This window comes from Ursus arctos, unplaced genomic scaffold (genome assembly GCF_023065955.2).
Source record: "Ursus arctos isolate Adak ecotype North America unplaced genomic scaffold, UrsArc2.0 scaffold_2, whole genome shotgun sequence".
NCBI lineage: Eukaryota > Metazoa > Chordata > Mammalia > Carnivora > Ursidae > Ursus > Ursus arctos.
In genome coordinates, this window is record NW_026622874.1 from 65700440 (window position 1) to 65720152 (window position 19713).

The 19713-nt window shown below is 51.4% G+C and overlaps 1 protein-coding gene across 5 annotated transcripts; it reads left to right on the forward strand.

Annotated features, from left to right (window-relative positions):
* The first annotated feature begins 8272 nt into the window (after positions 1–8272).
* S100A2 (S100 calcium binding protein A2) lies at positions 8273–13193 on the forward strand. Of its 5 annotated transcripts, none has more exons than XM_026485390.4 (3): positions 8273–8385; positions 11771–11918; positions 12729–13193. In XM_026485390.4, exons 1-3 carry the CDS (start codon positions 8288–8290, stop codon positions 12879–12881), a joined length of 399 nt encoding a protein of 132 aa, XP_026341175.2. In that variant the 5' UTR covers positions 8273–8287; the 3' UTR covers positions 12882–13193. The 5 variants fall into 5 exon arrangements, with proteins under 5 accessions (XP_026341175.2, XP_026341174.1, XP_057171155.1 ...); XM_026485389.4 differs by lacking the exon at positions 8273–8385 and adding an exon at positions 9699–9770; XM_057315172.1 differs by lacking the exon at positions 8273–8385 and adding an exon at positions 10484–10585.
* Positions 13194–19713: the final 6520 nt, after the last annotated feature.

The following is a 19713-nucleotide window of genomic DNA, read 5'->3' on the forward strand; positions in this document are numbered from 1 at the left end:
AGTCGAAACCAAGAGTCAGACACTTAACTGACTGAGCCTCCTAGGTACCCCCTTCATATGTCTTTTTAAAACTTATTTTTAAGAAAGAGGTTGTGTTATATGAATTTTTTAAAAGATGATCCTCTCTGGGACGCCTGGCGGGCTTAGTTGGTGGAGGATGGGACTCTTGATCCCAGGGTGTAAGCTCCAGCCCTATGTTGGGTATAGACATTACTTAAAAATAAAATCTTAAAAAAAAAGGGATGATCCTTCTTTTTTTTTTAATATTTTATTTATTTATTAATTTGACAGAGAGAGAGAGAGCACAAGCAGGCAGAGGGAGAAGCAGGGGGAGTGGGAGAGGGAGAAGCAGGCTCTCCGCCAAGCAGGGAGCCCAATGCAGGTCTTGATCCCAGGACCCTGGGATCATGACCAGAGCCGAAGACAGATGCTTAACTGACTGAGCCACCCAGGCGCCCTGAGATGATCCTTTTTGATTATTATTTACTTTGAATGAGCTGGTTATCGCCTGAGGGGTGGTGTGCTGTAGAATGGGGTGGGAGTGTAGTGGGTTCAGACGGTACCTGAGGGTGTGTGGAGGGGCACATCTCCTCTCAGGGTTTGGCATTTGGGAAATGGGGTCATGTCACAGTACAACGTGGCAGCATACAGTCTGACATTCTCTGCATGTTGTCCTGCTCCAGCTGGCTTCATCCTTGACTAAAAGGCCATGTCACAAAGCGATAGGAAGGTTATCCCAGCATGGTTTCTTCTTAAGGTACCCCTTCCCTGCTGTCCTGAGGTGTCAAACTAGGTCTCTGGGGAAACCTCTCCTCAGCCTGTTGTCAACCGCAATATCACTGCTTCAGTCAGAGGAACACGGGATACCTCTTCAAGGGGGTGTCATACCCAAGGGTTTGGGCAGCATGTTTCTGCTTTCATGTAATGCCCTTGCTTAGATCCACACGTAACTACATTTGGCAGGTGCCTGTCGTGATTCGTGGCTTGGAGTTATACAAGTTTCACTGAACATGGTCTTTTCTTCTCTTTACATTTTGTTGTGTTTGCTTATTCTTAGTGAGGCTCTGAAGTGGAGACGCAAAAAATACCTTTACTTTGCCATCTTTCACTGAGAATTCCCCAGAATCATCTTTGTAAAAAAATTATTATTATTTTAAAAGATTTTATTTATTTATTTATTTGAGAGAGAGAGAGTGAGAGAGAGTGGGGGTGGGGGATGGACTGGCAGAGGGGGAGGAAGAGGGGCAAGCAGAGTCCCTGCTGAGCATGGAGCCCAACACGGGGCTTGATCTCACGACCCTGAGATCATGACCTGAGCCAAAATCAAGAGTTGGACGCTTAGCTGACTACACCACCCACACACCCCTAGAAAATTATTTTTTTTAAAGATTTTATTTATTTATTCAACAGAGATAGAGACAGCCAGCGAGAGAGGGAACACAAGCAGGGGGAGTGGGAGAGGAAGAAGCAGGCTCATAGTGGAGGAGCCTGATGTGGGGCTCGATCCCATAACGCTGGGATCACGCCCTGAGCCGAAGGCAGACGCTTAACTGCTGTGCCACCCAGGCGCCCCTAGAAAATTATTTAAGTAGTCTCTGTGCCCAGCGTGGAGCTTGAACTCATGACCCCGAGTTGGGGTCGTACTCTTCTGACTGAGCCAGCCAGGCATCTCCCGCCCTCTTCCAATGGCTTCCTGTTGTATTAGAATGAAATCCAAACTCCTTACACCGGCCTTACAATGCCCTGCACTATTTGACCCCTCCTGACCTTCCTAATTCCATCTCATGCCCTTCTCACCCTCACCATCCATGGTCCACCCACACTGCTCTTTTCTCCTTTGACACCGCAAACTCCTTCCCACCCCTGGGCCATGCCTGGAACATACCCACCGCTCCCTGTGTGGGCGACTCCTCATCCTTCAGACCTCTTCCTTAGTGAGTCCTTCCCTGACCACCTGCCCAGGTGACGATTCCGTCATTATACCTGTTCTTTTTTGTTCATAGCCTTACTACTGCCTGTACTTTACATTTATGTCCCGTCTTCCCCATTTGATTACATGCTCCACCAGGGCGAGGGCTGTGCCTGTCTTGCTCACCAGTGTATCCCTAGGGCCTAGTGCAGTGTCACTACTGAATAAATACTTGCTGACTGCGTGCATAAAGGAAGAGCTGGAGAGTCGGATCCCTGAGAGCCACGCTGAAGAGTTTAAATGATGTGGTGGTTGGGGCACCTGGGTGGCACAGTCAGTTAAGCGTCCTTCTCTTGGTTTTGGCTCTGGTCGTGATCTCAGGGTCTTGAGATCAAGCCCTGCATTGGGCTCTGCACTCAGTGGGGGGCCTGCTTTGGATGCTCTCTCTTTCTGTCCCCCTCCCCCCCGCTCATTCTCTCTCTCGCTCTAAAATAAATAAATAACTCTTTAAAAAAATGTGGTGGTTAGTAGTGAGACTCAGAAGGTTTTCGAGCGAGTGAGTGACAGAGTGGACAGCTGTGATCAGAATGATGAAGAAGGGAGTCCAGGAAGAGACTGGTCAGGGACTTGCTGCCTCAGGACAGCCGGGACGAGGCAGCAGCTTTGGGCACAGAGAGGAAGGGTTGGCGAGGCAGGGCTCCCCAGGAAAGCCTGGCAGCCCCTGTGATTGGCAAGGCTGCCTGGCTGGGCCTAAAGTTCTGCAGAGCAAGCAGAGACGACGCTCACGTTGGGGCTGGGACACCTGGGATAGCAGCCAGAGCCTGGGGCTGGGCTGGTGAGGCTGCCTGAGTGCAGATTCAAACCCTTTCATTTTAGGAGCTGTCTAAACTGAAAGATGATGATGCTATGAGAAAGAGGGGGAGACAGAAAAGGGATAACTGGAAGCAAGCAAGAGAAAAGGGTAGAGACTAATGACAGCCCCACCAGTAGGCATAGGGATAGGAAGAGGAACCAGGAAGTGGCCAGGGCAGGAACTTGGGGTGGAGAGGTGGCAGGGAGGGTGACTGAGGAGTGGTGCTCAGCAGCAGGGCTCCTGAGTTCAAATCCTGGCTCTATACCCAATTTCCTGAGCTTCTGTTTCCTGATCCATTAGTCATAGACGTTGCCCACATTACAGGGTGGTTGGGAGGATTGAATTAGATGGGGTACGCATTGTGCTTAAAACAATGTCTACAAAGAGTAAGCATTCAGTAAACTTTAGTTTCTTCCCTCCTACTGGCCTGCTGCCCTCTCTCCTTCTTAAGAGCAGATGTTTATCTAGCCCAAAGCTGCGCAGGTTCAGAAAGGCACTCTTTTTTTTTTTTTTTTAAGATTTTATTTATTTATGTGACAGAGAGACAGCCAGCGAGAGAGGGAACACAGCAGGGGAGTGGGAGAGGAAGAAGCAGGCTCCCAGCGGAGGAGCCCGATGTGGGACTCGATCCCGGAATGCCAGGATCACGCCCTGAGCCGAAGGCAGACACTTAACGACTGCGCCACCCAGGCGCCCCCAGAAAGGCATTCTTGATCACTTCACTTCGTGATGATCTTGTTCTGAGAGATTAATTCTTCTTCATTCTTATGACTGCGTGGCAAACCCAGACATTCCAGAAATCAGCTCAATTTCTTCCCAGGAGGAAAGTCCCTTTGAGACTCCAGATGCAAACCAGAGGCTGGTTGGTGGATAGAGAGCCAGGGTACACGGAAGTGGATGATCTTAGCAGGTCACATGAGTAAGCTGGCGTGGTGGTGTGAGTGTCTACCCCTATGCATGGAATCAATCTCCTTGTCTATGACACAGGGCATAGGAAGGCATTGAACTGGATCAGGTTAGGCTGTCACAGAGCTCCACTATTTTTAAGCCAGACCTGGCTGTTTTACCAATTATAATGGGCAAATATGACCATTTCCAAGCTAGGAGAAAGAATCAAGCAAATGAACAGGTTTTTCTCAATTTGAAGATTTACTTTATTATTTTTTCCTAAACTGTTGACATCTGATACTAGCAGATGACCAAATGAAGCGTCAAAGGACAAATAAATATTGACAAGGAAACCAGGAATAAATTATTGTTCTTGTGTTTGGGGGGCTGTATGGAGTTTGATTATACTTTCATGTTGCTGAGAGGTCAGACAACCCCATCTCGGCAATGAAGTTGGTTCTTACTGGATGTCATGGTTTCTTCTACTGCTTAATCTAAAACATTCACCGAGTCCTCACTCTATGCTTTACGTGTATCATCTCATTTGATCTGCGGGGGGGGGGGGGGCGATAGCATCCTCACAATACAGAAGAGGAAACTGATGTTTAGGGGGAGATTAAGGACCATCTGTAAGGTCATATGGCTAGTGTAGTGACTGTGATAGCTTCCTTCTTCTGGTAAGAGTCCCTTGACCATAGGACTGGGAACCTGACCCACATGGCCAGTCATAGTGCCCTGACTCCCTGGACACAGGGATTGGTTCATGGTTGAGTGTGTGAAACAAGTAGAGCTAATCAGGGCTCTTCCTGGGATAGATGGGCACTGGGTTTACAAAGCTAGGACAGCCCATGGCCATGTTCCTTGTTCCTGCTGTGGTAAGAGTAAATACAGCATGCAGAGAGATGAACAGTGATGAGACAAGGATGGACAGATGCTTGGATGGATGGAGGGATGGATGGATGGATGAATGGATGGATGGTGTTGAGTTCCCCTTTCTAGCCCCAAGGCTATGGTTCATTGATCCTTTGAATTATCTCAGTGAGATTCCCAGTTAGGTAACACAACACATTCCCTTCTTTGCTTCAGTCAGTTGTGTGGAGCTTCTTACAGCTGGAAGATCCTGACTGATAGAATGAGAATGTGGTGAGGTCAAGGTTAAAACCCAGAATCCTTCTTCTCTGCTGTCACCATTTCCTAGTATTACACATCGATCTCTTAAAACATCTCTTTAAACCACTTCCTCATGAGCAACACCCTGTATTTTTTTATTAAAAAAAATTTTTTTATTATGTTATCTTCACCCTTTAATTTTTTTTTTAAAGATTTTATTTATTTATTCGACGGAGATAGAGACAGCCAGCGAGAGAGGGAACACAAGCAGGGGGAGTGGGAGAGGAAGAAGCAGGCTCCCAGCGGAGGAGCCTGATGTGGGGCTCGATCCCAGAATGCCGGGATCACGCCCTGAGCCGAAGGCAGACGCTTAACTGCTATGCTACCCAGGCGCCCCCACCCTTTAATTTTTTAAATCACTGCTCACCTTCCTGAGTCAACTTTCTTTTCTTGAAGCTGCCCTTAGTCCCTTTCTGAGATTTGGGAAGTTCCTTGGGTTTATCAAAGCACATCAGAATGCATCTCTCATGTTGGGTGTTTCTGGGAAGACGGCTATTCTTTCTGCCTTATGTTGATTCCCGTTGGCACCGGTCTTACCAAATGACATCTTCCATCCTTAGAACCTCCATTCTGGCTAATGGTAGAAACCTGCTACCCAGGCCTGGGTGCTTGCTGGGACAGCAGGGGGCCTCCAGACTGAGCAAGGCCGTGAGGCACCTGCAGGGCGGGGGGAGTGTCTCAGGCTTCTGAGTCGGACAACAGACCTCAGGAAGTACAGGGCTCTGTAATGAGGTGTGGGTTAGGGGAAGCAAGTCCCCAGACCTGAAGCCCAGCAGGCCCAGGGGCTGGCCTGCTTTCTTCACGAGGACCTGGATGCTGGAAGGGCGGAGGGAGGTCGGGGGTACAAGGAGTGGTTTGTTCCGGACCACATCCCTTGAGGAATGACCCTAGTTAACGGTGTGTTCTTCTCCTGCTGCTTCCCAAACTGACCTTCCCTGCCTTATCACAGACAGCAGCTGCCCACTGCCCCCTGCCCCCGGGGCGTGGGCTCACCGGGGAGGTGAGGAGGGTGCAGCCAGCTGGTTGAGAGAGAACCATAGCGTGGACTCTCACCTCTTCCTTGTTGACAGAAAGAGGAGTGGAAGGGCTCCGCCCCCCCAGAAGCCCTTCTGGGGAGTGGGGTGTTAAATTGCCTCCTCCGCACACTGGCACGGGCAAGAAGGAAGCATCTGGTGATGCTGGAGAGAGTTGGGTGGATGCAATGGTAGCAAGTCAGCTTCTAGAAGGTTTGGGGTGGGGGTTGAGCCTGGTTTGGAAACGTGGTGTTGAAGGGAGGGGGGAGCATGGTGGTGATGAGGGACAGCGCTGGCCATTTGCCAAACACCTGCTCTGTGTCAGGCACTGGGGACACTGGGAGTGAACAATACTCGGTGTTCATTTCTCAGCAGCCCAGTCTAGCGGGGGAGACACATAAGGAAATAGTCTCATGAGAGTTGCTGTTGTAGGGCAGGGGGCTAGTGAGGTACATAGAAGGAGCACCTAACCACGTGTGTGTGTGTGCTCTAGCATGTGGGGGGCTGGGGAGTAGCTTCAGGGTGCGGCACAAAGGAGATGGTCTGTGTTTAAGGGTGATTAGGAGATCAATAGGGAACAAACGGAGGAAGGGCTCTCAGAGAGAACAAATGGCTTAGGTAGGGGTTTTGAGGCATGCGAGGCCGTGGCCTGCGCGTCAGTGAGGTTGGTGCCTGGGAACGTGCGTCATGCTTGGCAGCCTTCTCCTCCAAGTAATGAGACGTGGCGGTGACTGAGATCTGACATGCTCAGATCTGGGTTTAGGAAGACCACTCCCATGGCAGAGCTGAGGAGGGGTCGGAGGGGGGCAAGGTTAAGGTGGGAGAAGAGTCCAGCTGTGTTTACAAGCACCCCGGAGCACAGGGACGCGGCAGAAGCTCAGGCGGTATGGCCGAGATGAGCGGTATTGAGAAGGCAGGTGGAGGGCAGTGATGGGGAAGCAGGAGGCAGGAGGACAGCCGAGTTTCTGGTTGGGTCAGGAGGTGGATAATGGTGTTATTTGTGGCAGAGAGGGGTACTAAGGGAGGTGGAAGATCGAGGAAGGTTCCTTTTAAGCCTGCTTTAAATGCAGGCCAAGATGCAGTTGGAAGGCAAGAGGAAAGGGGATGGTGGTTGAGCAGAGCCCATGGAGGAGATGCTCCCCCAGGCACTGGTGAGGCTGAGAAATGAGTCCAAGAGCCCAGGTGTGGGTGTGGGGAGAGAATGGCAGAGCGTCATGGCCTGAGTGGGAAGGTTAGAGCTCTCAGGGATTTGCAGGGATTGGGGCTTCGAGAGGCGGTTTACCATTGTGACTACCTATGTTTGTCATGCCTCGTTAACTGTGTGAACTTGAGCAAACTTGCCTGAGCCTCGATTTCCTCCTCTGTAAAGTGGGGTGAGGTTGTACCAACTTCCTGGGATAGTTGTGTAAATTAAATGGAACAATATACAGAAATCACCCAGCACAGAGAAGATGCTCCGTAATGCTGGCCTCGTCGCCCTCCAGCACTGGGAACGCATGGCTCGTTGCAGGGTGACATCATCAGGTTTTCTTGCACTGATCATGCTCTCAGGGAATAGTTAGATCAATTATTTCATGCAGCTTGTTACGAGAAAATATTTCAAAGTGGGGCGCCTGCGTGGCTCAGTTGGTTAAGCGTCTAATCCCGGGGTCCTGGGATCGAGCCCCAAGCTGGGCTCCCTGCTCGGCAGGGAGTCTGCTTCTCCCTCTCCCTTTGCCCACAACCCCCAGCTTGTGTTCTCTCTCTTGCTCGCTCACTCTCTCAAATAAATAAATAAAATCTTAAAAAAAAGAGAAAATATTTCAAAGCATACCTGGGGGGGGGGGTAGACGACTAATAAAAGGAGTCCTTGTGGTGAAAAGTGCAAAGTCAAGGGTGCGGTGCAACTGGCCGGGGTTGCATGGTGAGGGCGTCAGCCTAGGGCCCCAACACTGGGGCCATTTCTCTTTCTGCCGAATTGCCCTGGGGAAAGAGGTGTGTGGGCAGAGCTTGGCAGTTTCAGTCGCTCACTTCAGCCACCTTGCTCCCTCCTGCCCCTGCCCTTAAGGCTCTTAACAGCTTCTAGACATCAGCTTCCATCTCAGAAGTCTGCTTGAGCCGCTCAGCAAGGGACTGTCCAGGAAACACCTTATGTGTCAGGCAGGTGTGAGGTGTGGGTGTGGGAAGGCCCCTTGGAGGTGAGTCAGCACTGCCTCCTTCCTGAGTCAGGCGCAGGGCGGGTCCAGGGCTGGGGACCGGGAAAGGCAGTAGGGAGGACGTGGGGGGGGGGGGGGGGGGACCAGCCGGCAACCACAGGGCTCAACCACCAGGGGGCAGGAGCCACCTGGGCCGCAGGCCTCCGGCCCCAGCAGCGGGGTGGACGGAGAGCCGTGCCCCCTTCTCACGCTGGGTATGGGCAGAGTCACTGCCAGGGACGTGCCCACGGCCCAGCTGTGCCCTGGCTTCTCTGCCTTCATGGCCAAGTGGAGAATGTGGACCAGGATTGGATGCTGGGTTCATTCTGTCCAACCCTCCTGTTCCGCTGACTGGGAGGGCGTTGTTCAGCTCACACTGTGAGTTACTGGCAAGTTAATGTGATTTTCACCAGTCCCAGGAATATGGCCACTCGACGGGCACCATCCGGGCCTCAGTTCCCAATGAGGGCCGGGTCTCCCGGTGCTGCCCCTGGTAATCAGTGGCTCTCCCTCCGCTCCCTCACTGCCTTCACAGTCCTGTTTCTGCGGCTCTCTGACCTTTTCTCCCAGTTTCCGCGCTCTCCATCGGCTGCTGGGGTACTCGCTCAGCTCCCTCCCTCCCTGGGCCCCAGGGCTGGAGCGGGTGTTTCCTCAGGGGTTTGCGGCTTCCGGAAGCTGTTTTCCAGCCCCGTGTCTAAGTGCCACTCCTGGGATGTGGAGAAGTCATGATTTGGTAACAGAACCCGTGTTGTGGTTTGGGAGGCTAGAAGGTCCCTTGGCCCCTAAACACTGTCCCAGGGCCCCCAGTGCACTCAGTAGCCATAAACAATGGTTGGCGCGGGGTGTGGGAGACCCTTCGTTCATGCAGAAATGAGTAAGACCCAGTACCTGCCGGGTGAGCTCACCGTGTGGGGGTGAGGGCAAGAGAAGACAGGCGCTGGAATGACTTAGCCCAGGGCAGACACTCTAGTGCCCAAGGACAACGGGAGCCCTTGTACGGGGCAGAGCAGGTAGAGGTGGAACCTGGCTGGGCCTGGGGCAGGCTCCATGGGATCTGTGGCATTGACCCGGCCTTCGAAGGACAGTTGGGATTTCAGCAGGAGGGGATGTGGGGAGCAGGGGTCCGCACAAGCAGTGGGTCTCGGCGCTCCAGGTGCATGTGTGGTGTGCTCGAGGCGCTGTGAGCCAGGCAGCTAGGGTATGTGTAGAGGCGGTTGGAAAGCAGGTGGGGGCCAGAGCCCGAGCACCTCGCTGCCAGGCTTTGTGGAGCAGCCGTGGGCACCACTGCGATATCGGAGCCCGAGAGGCCTTCCCTCGAGTCTGGAGGCAAAATGGAAGAAGTGCTTCGAAAGGCAAGGCATTGCACCCCTTGGGCTTTACCCTCAGGGTGAAGGGTTTGTATCTCAAGCTCTACTTGAAGTAGGGTTTGATAGGAGCGGTGGCATGAGGGGTCCATGTGCCTTGGAAAGGAGGGGACACCGTGGGCTCCAAGGCCGGACTCCACCTGCACTGTTCAGGCTGCCCGAGTCCTGCGGTGACAGCAGGAGAGAGCAGCCTGGCTTCCATCTGACGCTGTCAGTTCTCAGTCCAGCTCCTCTGAGGTGTCTAACTCAAAGCTCCCAGGGAGGGGGACCACGAAGGGTCTCCACGCCAGCACCCTCTCCTCCCAGGCTGGGCTGGGGTTTCCAAGTGCTGCTCTGGCCTTCAGGGAGGAGGCGGGTGCCGCTGAGTCACTGCCTGGGCATCTGGGCCGGGAACAGTGGGTGAGTCACCTAGGACTGGGGCGTTGGGGGAGGGGAGAGAAGCCGCTGGACATCTGGAAGGGGGAGGGGAGCTTGGCGGGCAGGAAGGGCGGTGCCCAGGCTGGTGAGGGCAGACAAAGAGCGGGAGGCAGGGGCGCCTGGGAGGGGGCAGCACGAAGCCTGCTCTTCTATGAAAACCCCGCCCCTGGGCTCGGTCCTGAATGGCTGCGGTGTTGGCCTTTCTCTGGGTATGGGGAGGAGCCTGGAGGGATGAGGTGATGAGGGCCATGGCTGCAGCTTGCCCCAGCCCTGGCCTCCACCTGGGAAGCTGTCCAGCCCCTCCTCACTTGCCCACTCCCCAAGCCTTCCTTTCTCTGTTTTGAACCTCCGGGGGCTTCCTACAGTCCACACTGACTCATTCACCCTGACCGTAGGGTGAGCAGAGCCACTGCTGTCTCTCACCACTGCCCTGCCTCCTTCCAGACGCCTTCCTACCCACAGGAGCCTCTCAAGGTGTTTTTGGGCACCTGTTTCCCTCATTATCTTACCAAGAGGAATTCTGCTGCCAGCTAGGAAGCTTCCCCCCAGTGAGTCTCTAAAGTCAGCTAGCGCGCGCGCACACACACACACACACACACACACACACACACAGAGGCCTGGGAAGTCCCTGGGTGCCTGCATCCTCTGACTCACAAGTGAGCTGTGGTTCTCAAGTATGTGTCATATAAGCAAAGCCTGGCATGAGACTCTAGGCCCACAAACAGGGGCTACCGCCCCTCACCTTGGGCCCAGGCCACCCCTTCTCCATGATACCTCCTGCTCCCCTCCGTGGCTAGGTGGGGCCTTCCAGCCGCTGGGGGAGCCGGCAGTCTCTGGGAGGGAGGGGGCTGGCAGGGAGTGGGTGGGGGTGGCAGGAGGCCAGGCTTTGGCGGGATCAGGTTAGGGCAGGTTTGATTTCTTAAAATGCCAGGTTGGGGGCCAGTGGGGCAGGCATATAAACCCCAGTGCGGGCACCGGGCCCTTTGCTTTCCTTCCAGAGCCTCTCTGTCATCTGGTCTGGTGAGTGCCTCTGTCTTGCTGAGGGCTAGTTGGGGGGACCCTGTGGGTCTCTGCCTTATTCTTCTGTCTTAATCTTTGTCTCCGTAGTTTCCTCATTCTGGGTCTCTCCCTTTGGGGGACCTTGTGTGAAGCATCCAACTGAGGGTTTTTTCCAGGCTCCTGTGTGAGGTCTCAGTTTAGGGGTTGCTCTGAGGCCTTCTCTTGGGTCTCACAGTGTGGGCATCTCAGTCTAGAGACCCTTCTTGGGGGCCTAGGCCTAGGAATAGGAGGTGTGGAGGGTGACGCTTTAAGGAGAGCCTTGAGTTTGTTTGGTGGTTGTTGTTCCAAAGTCCTGGATTCTAACAGGACTAAGGGGCAGGAGCCAGTCATCTCAAGTGCGTGGGCCTGCCCGGGGCCCTGCCCTCTGCCCCTTCCCTCCTCCTCCCCCTGGAGAAGGCAGAACTAGCAGGATGGGCCCAGGACTTTATGTGCCACTGACACCAGGTACTGGGACCTCACCCCAAGACTCCCCGCTAAGCCTCCCGGGGCTGCTCAGAGCATTCTCAGAGGCAGAGCCAAAGATGGGCTCTGAGTTCTGTCCTACTGTTTCCAGGGCACAGTCATTCCTTTAGTACCAATCCCAGTAGGGTCCTTCCTGGTGGGGAGGTTTGTTCAGTGGCCTTTACCTGTGCCCCGTCTGTTAGAGACAGCACCACCCCGCTCCCAGCTCAGAGGTTTCTAGGATGAGGGAAGACCCACCGCTAGCCTCTGAGAGTCCTTAGTCCAGTGGTGGAAACATACTTGCCCAAGGGCAATTCCTCTGGCCTTAGGGGTCCCTCGTCTATGGGAGATGACTCCTCAGGGAGGAAAAGTCTCAGGGGAGATGCAGAGAGGGGTTTGGAGAGGCACTTTGGGGCACAAGGCCAGAGTGTCCTGTGGGCTGGCTGAAGTGTCTCCGTCACCTACCACCCCTGTGGCCCTAGATCCAAGATGTCCAGTCCCCTGGAGCAGGCGCTGGCTGTGATGGTCACCACCTTCCACAAGTACTCTGGCCAAGAGGGTGACAAGTTCAAGCTGAGTAAGGGCGAGATGAAGGCACTTCTGCACAAGGAGCTGCCCAGCTTTGTTGGGGTGAGTGGGGCTGGCTGGCGTGGGGGTGCGTGGGGGGTGCCGGCTGATGCAGACCCAGGGCGCAGCCTCACAGAGGGGGCTGAGGCCCACCCATGTGTGAGTGCCCTGTCACTGCTGTCCCTGCGGCTCTCCAGAGGGTGGATGGCTGTCAGGGCCCTCAGTGTCCATCTGTCCAATCCCCTCACTGAGTTGAGCAAACCAAAGCCCAGAGAGGGGAAGTGACCGGCCCAAGAGCACACAGCTCTCGCTTAGTTTCCATGTTATATGTCAAACTAAGAAAGTATGTAGGGAGAGAAAAGCCCAACTAACACATGTGCACTGGGACAGTGGGCAGAAAAATGCAGCCAACTTTCAGTTTGCCCCTCACCTGCCCCATATTGAGTCTGAAGAATTCAAAGTCAGGTTCAGGCTTTGAACTCATGGGGCATGTCCTTCATACCTTTAAAATTTTTTTTTGGTTAAGCTTTTCTAATTTGGCTTCATTTTGGCTGGTATTAAAAAGTTTGCCTTTTCCTGAATTCAGAAATTTTTAGTTTCTTCATCAGCAAAGTGGGGGTAGTGAGCCCACCTTGCTGGGCTCAGGGAGTAGCCGGGTGCTCCTCCTTCCCAGCAGGGAGAGCTGGAGACCCTACCCAGTGAACATCTACCTGTCCTCACTCACAGGGCCTCTTTGAAGCTCCCAGGAGCTCCCTGCCCACCACTTACCCACTGCCCAGTGCGGAGAGAGGGCTGGGCTCTGACCAGTAGGTGTGTGCTCGGTGTGGGGGTGGGTGGAGAGCAGCCTGCTGAGCCATTCTCTCTCACTTTCAGGAGAAGGTCGATGAGGAGGGCCTAAAGAAGCTGATGGGTGATCTGGATGAGAACAGTGACCAGCAGGTGGACTTCCAAGAGTATGCTGTTTTCCTGGCCCTGGTCACTATCATGTGCAATGAATTCTTCCAGGACTCCTCAGATGCGCCCTGAAGCAGAACTCTTGCTCTGCCATGGGCCTCCTGGACCCACGAGGACTCTAACTATCCTTTTCGTAATGAATAAAATTTTCCGTTGATCATATTTTAATTGCTCAGTGGTGCCCCACGCCCTAGCTGGCTCAGTTAGGGTCCCGGAAGATGACAGCCTCCTTAGATTCCACTCCCTCTGGGCCCTGACTCTTCTTCTGGAAACCTCCCCAAGGCCAGAGCTGTGCCTTAAGTCCTGGACTTTGGGATTTCAAATACCAGTAAAAATTTGAGATAGTTTGCTAACTTCTTCTTCTTCTTTTTTTTTTTGCCAAATAAAGATATTAAAAATGGCAAATACTATCCACCATCACTGTCATTTCATAAAAAGCGAAAATTCCAACAAAGAAGGAAGGCTATGCTCAGAGTGAAGGACAGACCTGGATGTTCAATACCGCGAGAGCAATGAGCTGTACTTGGACCTGCTCAAGAGACAGAAGGCAGTCTAGCCAACCCAGCAGACCTCCTCATTAAAGACTTCGTATCAGGTTGCAGGCCACAGGCAGTGGCCCTGTTTTAGCAAAGTTATATTTCTTTTGATACCTGCTTTCAGATGGGCTCTAGTCTGAGTTCATTCTTCTCCTGTTGGTCTCTGCTGAAAGCTGCCAGGCGCTAGTTCATATCAGCATCCTGATTATTTTCTACCATTTTCCCCAAACTTATAACGAGTTTGCCATCTGTTCTGCACCCTATGGTCAATCAGGTGACAGCCTGACCTAACGCTTTGCCACCTCCTGACAAGGTCACTGATTTTCCAGCCGGCAAAGGTGAGGTCGTCATATTTTGTTCTTTTCCCTCTTCAATTAATTACACATGTTAGGTTCTCTCTCTCTCCCTCTCTCTTTAACGGATTCCACTTCTAGTTACCAAATTCTCTACCAGTTAGGAATGTATTCAGTTGTAAGGCACAGGAAACCCGACTAAGAATGGCGTAACTACATTGGGATTTAAATGCCTTATAAAATAAGTCTGAGATATGCAACTCAGGTTTGGTTCAGTGACTTAGAGATGCTGTTCTGGTTACCTATCGTTGCATTACAAACCACCCAACAATTTAAACACATTTATTATCTGCTAATTTCTGCAAGGAGACTGCAATCGGTCAATGGGGTTCTCATTTGGGATTTCTCATGCGGTTGCAGACGGATGTTGGAGCTGGAGTCATCTGAAAGTTCAAATCAATTCAACTTCCAAGGTAGCTTACTCAGTATGCCTGGCAACTGGCGCCAGTTCTAAGTTGGGAGGTCAGCCGGCGTTATCATCGGGAATGCCTACCCCGACCTCTTTATGTAGCCTGGGCTTCTCAGAGCATGGCAGCTAGGTTCTGATAGGGAGTGGCCCCAAGTGAGCATTCCAAGAGGTCCCAATGGGGGCTGTGAGGCTTAAATCTTAAGGGATTGATCTCAGAAATCCAAGAACATCACTTCTGTTGCATTCTCATGATCAAGCAAGTCATTAGGCTGGCCCACGTTCAAGGGGAAGAGAATTAGCCTCCATCTTTTCTGTGGGGACCAGGGGCACAGCATTGACAGTGACCATCTTTGGAGACTGTATACCACAATCTGACTTCTAGCAACCAAGTGCAGAATGCAGCCACCTCCTTCCCAGCACCCACCATGTCTCGCCCTGTTAAGGCATTGACATGAGGTCCAGGGTCTTGTTATCTATGTCAGGCCCCAGTCTGGGTGTCACTGAGTACAGCTGCTCAAGAACAATTCCCTTGGCCCGAAGATCTACGAATGATACACTCAATGCACAAAGACGAGCCAGACAGGTAATAAACACTCCTAGTCAAAAAGGGGTTGTGGTGGAAAAAAGTATGGAAGTTGTTCAAGAAATTAAAATAGAACTAGCATACGATTCAGTAATTTCACTCCTGGTTATGAATCCAAAGAAAAGGAAAACACTTACCTGAAAAAGATACATGCACCCCTATTTTAATGCAGCATTATTTACAATAGCCAAGATATGCAAACAACCCGTGTCCATCCATCGATGAATGGTCAGCGAAGATGTGCTATACACACATATCTCACACACCAGAGAGAATATTACTCAGCCATAAAAAAGAATGAAGTCATACTATTGGTGACAACATGGGTGGACCTAGAGGGTATTATGCTAAGTGAAATAGGTCCGTCAGGGAAGGACAAATGTATGATTTCACTTATACGTGGAACCTAGAAAAACAAAACAAATGAACAAACAAACAAACAGAGAGAGACCCGTAAATACAGAAAATAAACAGGGAAGGGAGATGGGGGGATAGGCAAATGGGTGAAAGGGAGTGGGAATTATGGGCTTCTGGTTATTAAATGAATAAGTCATAGGAATGAAAGGCACAGCACGGGGATATAATAACGGTGTTGTAATAGCGTTGTGTGGTGACAGATGGTAGGTGCACATGTGGTGAGCATAGCATAACATACAAAGTGTCTTTGGTCCATAGCAAATCTGAAATTGGGTCAGACACATGCCGCCAGATTCTTTTTTTTTTTTTTTTTAAAGATTTTATTTATTTATTTGACAGAGACAGAGACAGCCAGCGAGAGAGGGAACACAGGCAGGGGGAGTGGGAGAGGAAGAAGCAGGCTCATAGCAGAGGAGCCTGATGTGGGGCTCGATCCCAGAACGCCGGGATCACGCCCTGAGCCGAAGGCAGACGCTTAACCGCTGTGCCACCCAGGCGCCCCATGCCACCAGATTCTTGATTAGGGCCCAGTTCTGCTCCCTATAAATTGTTCCTCTTGGGTCCACAATCTAGGATGTTGGTTTCATTCTTTTTCACTATTTTCCGTAAGAAATGTCTGTGTTTGTAGCTTTCTCAGCTGTCCCTTGCCCAAAGGAAGTTGACAACCCAAAGCTTTTTTTTTGTTTGAACTGTCTCTATCCCTTTCAGCCCAAGATTATGTAATTCCTTTAAAAATGTTGTGGGCTCTCTCTCTTTCAAATAAATAAATAAATAAATAAAATCTTAAAAAAAATCTAAAAAAAATGTTGTGGGCTTCCTGTGCATCAACTTATAATTCACTTAATTAGACAAATGCCACACTTACAAATCTCTCTGAGACTGGCCCCTCCCTACCTTAGACTGAGAATCAGGGAGCTGGGAGACAGGCCCTCTTGTCAGAAAGCATCTGAGAGGCACACTTCTAAAATTATTAGAAGCCAACTTGTTTATCTGAGAAGATCTGTGACACTTGTCCTTAAATCTTTCCAAGTCTCTACCTTTGACTTTGTTTTTATCCCTAGTTCCCCTCTGTTGGCAAGGCCCTAGATGTGACCTTCGCCCTGAAGCCATTTGTTAGTTTGAGAGCCATGTGCTGGCGGTAAAGACTGTTCTGGGCCCTCTATATTGCCTCTAAAAAACCTGAGCAGTTCCTTCCTAGGTCATCTCTTTCTTCTCATATTTTATCATGGGTGTCAGAAGAAGTAGGCACTTTCAGTATTCTGTCTAAACATCTCTTGAGCCGGATCCATGAGTTCTTACGTACTCTTTCTATTTTCCTATTACCATTGACTGTAATGTTCCCAGACATTCCACGACTGTATACTGGGGGTCACCTTTTCTTCAGCCTTCAGTAACAATTTCCTCACTGCCCTCCATATTATTACTGCTAACCTCCTTGCGGTCCTTCTAGCTGCACTTAGTACCTGGTCCCAAAGCCAATGGCACCTGCTTGGTTTTTGTAATAGTAGCAACCCCCAAGTGCAAGGAGCCAGCTCATGCTAACTTTCTAAACTTTTCCTACCACCTCCTCTATCATCACATTTAGGGCTCTGTTTGGCCTGCAACCCAAGATACATCAATGGACAGTTCAACCAAATATTTTATCATTTCATAGCAATGGTCCTTCCTTGGCTTTCCAGACTGGACGTTTTTGGCTTTCCTATCTTGCTGCCTCCCCTCTTCCACTTAGCCAATTGTATGTTTTAGTTTCTTTTATTTGAGGACTCCACTTTCAGATGTAAAATTCTCTACCAGTTTGAAATATACTCAGCTATGAGTTGCAGATAAGGTTATTTCCATGGTCTTTAACTGTCTTACATAACAAGAAGTCTGGGTGGGCAGTTCGGGGTTGGTTCAGGGGTGCAGAGATGCCATATGACACCAAGTGCTTTTTCAATTTTTTTTTACTCTGGAACCTATAATATACATGCTTCCCCTCATGCATGCTGCTTCATGATCACAGCATGGCTGCTCTATCTCCAGGTTTCACTGTCCGTGTTCCAGTCTGGAAGGTGCAAAAAGCTTTCCGTCAGACTTTCCCTTTTTATTATGCAAAAAGTACTCCCTCCAGGGATTTCCACTTGCATCTCCTTGGTCTTGAGGGTGTAATATGGCTGGTCCTAGCTGCAACAAAGTATTTTTACCTGGGCACGTTGATACTTTGAAAGAAAAAAACTTTTTAAGATTCTATTTATTTATGTATTTTTTTAAAAGATTTTATTTATTTATTAGACAGAGATAGAGACAGCCAGCAAGAGAGGGAACACAAGCAGGGGGAGTGGGAGAGGGAGAAGCAGGCTCATAGCGGAGGAGCCTGACGTGGGGCTCGATCCCATAACGCTGGGATCACGCCCTGAGCCGAAGGCAGACGCTTAACTGCTGTGCCACCCAGGCGCCCCTATTTATGTATTTGAGACAGAAAGAGAGAGAGCGCGCAAACGCGTGTGTGCAGGAACAGAGGGTGGAGCAGAGTTTGGGGGAGAGGGACAAGCTGACCCTGCACTGAGCACAGAGCCCAATGCGGGGCTCGATCTCAGGACCCTGAGATCATGACCTGAGCTGAGACCAAGAGCTGACCACTCAACCTACTGAGCACCCAGGCGCCCCTAAAATGGGTTTTAATAATAAGGCAAGAGGGGATGGATAGTAGACAAGCAATAGACAGTGTTTTCCTGAATTGTTTTCTCACTTTTCTTACTTCCCTGGGAAACTCTGATGCTTGGCAACCACCTCGAGAGCCCCTCAGACTGGAGCTCCCCAGACATGGACAGGACCCGAGTGTGAGGTGCCTGCAGAACCTGCTTGTTCTCACTGTTCTCCTTAACCGCACATCTGCCGCTGGAAAGGCAGGCTGGGCAGGCCAAGCAATGAGAGAAGCCCACCTCCCCAGTGTCCTGTAGCTGACATGGCCAGGAAACAATAGGTCAGGGAGTGGTGGTACACTGACATGCCCAAAGCAGCTCTCACAGCAACGCTCATGCAGTTGTCACCGTGGCCTCTGGGTTCCCTGGAGAGGCTCTATCGTTAGACCCTCTTCCCAGATGAGAGAACGGGGAGGAAGCAGCATCTGCCGCTGCTGGATGTCTCCCTCTGTCCCGGCTCTCTGCTGGGCCTGTTGGAGCAGTGACTTCTTGAATCCTCAGAACGATTGGATGGATTGGATGATGGGTGAGCTGGTGGTAACTGCCGTTCACGGAGGAGGAAACAGGGGCTGGGAGAGGTTGAATAAGGAGGCGTGTTGGGACTTGACCCAGGTCTGTAAGAAAACCCCTCACCTCGGGGTGCCTGGGGGGCTCAGTCATTAAGTGTCTGCCTTCGGCTCAGGTCATGATCCCAGGGTTCCGGAATCGAGCCCCATGTCGGGCTCCCCACTCTGTGGGGAGCCTGCTTCTCCCTCTCCCACTCCCCCTGATTGTGTTCCCTCTCTTGCTGTCTCTCTCTCTCTGTCAAATAAATAAATAAAATAAAATCTTAAAAAAAAAAAAGAAAGAAAGAAAAACCCTCACCTCTATGGGACATGAGATACGGAGGAGCAGTCTGGGCCTTCCTCGTCTTCTCCTGGTCACCTCCAAACCCTTAGGCTTTGCGGGAAGGGAAGGTGGCCTGGGTGAGCAGAGTCCAGATGTTCTTGGTCTCTTGATGAATCACGGGGAAACCCAGCTCACTTGCTGGCGGTCTGGTTGCTCACAATGGATCCTGGCTTCGGCTGGGGCTCAGCTCCCCATTCTTGGACTGTTTTGGCTGGTGGAGACTGGCCTCAACTGACTGGGCACTGAATGGGACTAATTTAAAAAGATATATATTTTTGACAGAGAGAGAGAGATCATACAAGCAGGGCAAGCAGCAGAGGGAGAGGGAGAAGCAGACTCCCTGTTGAGCAGGGAGCCCAATGCTCGATCCCAGGACCCTGGGATAATGACCTGAGCTGAAGGCAGACACCCAACTGACTGAGCCACCCAAGCGCTCCTGAATGGGGCTAATTTCTTTTCCTTCTGAGCATTTGACAGACTAACAAACACCGACTTACCTAGCCGGTCGTAACAGTCCTCCCACAAAATCTCTGCTGAGGCAGAGAGCAGAAGAGTCCAGAAAACGGCACTCAAAAGAGTGTTGGCCAGGTTGCTTCTTCCTCCTCCTGGAGCTGCGGCTGGGAGGCCCTCCTCAGGACCGTCACCCCTCCCATCATGCCCTGCTGTCCCCTTGGCCTTTGCTCTTTAGCGTCCACCCTCGGCAGCCTATTAACCCCCAAGAGAGGAGACACTGATGTCAAAGGTGGTTTCCGAGACGGGGGAAGGACTGAACTAGGGCTCCCTGTGCTCCTGTCTTCGGGTCACATGAGCTCTCCACTGACTCACCGATCCCCTCTGGGAAATGGGCACAACTGGCTCAGCCATCGAAAGAATTAGCATTCTAAACTCCACAGGCTCTCCTTGGTCTCAGTTCAGACCCTCTCTCAGCAAAGGCCTCCCTGGCTCCAGCCCCAGTAATCAAATACCCCTCCTCACCTCCCCTTATGGGGTTTAGATGATGAGAAGGAAGGCGGATCAGTCTCACAGCAGTCATTGGC

Excerpts from the sequence above, each read along its gene's own strand:
- S100A2 (XM_026485390.4), top strand. The coding sequence starts at position 8,288 with ATGGCCAAGTGGAGAATGTGGACCAGGATTGGATGCTGGGTTCATTCT. Across the intron at positions 8,386-11,770 it reads GGCGTTGTTCAGCTCACACT|ATCCAAGATGTCCAGTCCCC; the intron begins GTGAGTTACTGG and ends CTGTGGCCCTAG. Across the intron at positions 11,919-12,728 it reads AGCTGCCCAGCTTTGTTGGG|GAGAAGGTCGATGAGGAGGG; the intron begins GTGAGTGGGGCT and ends TCTCACTTTCAG.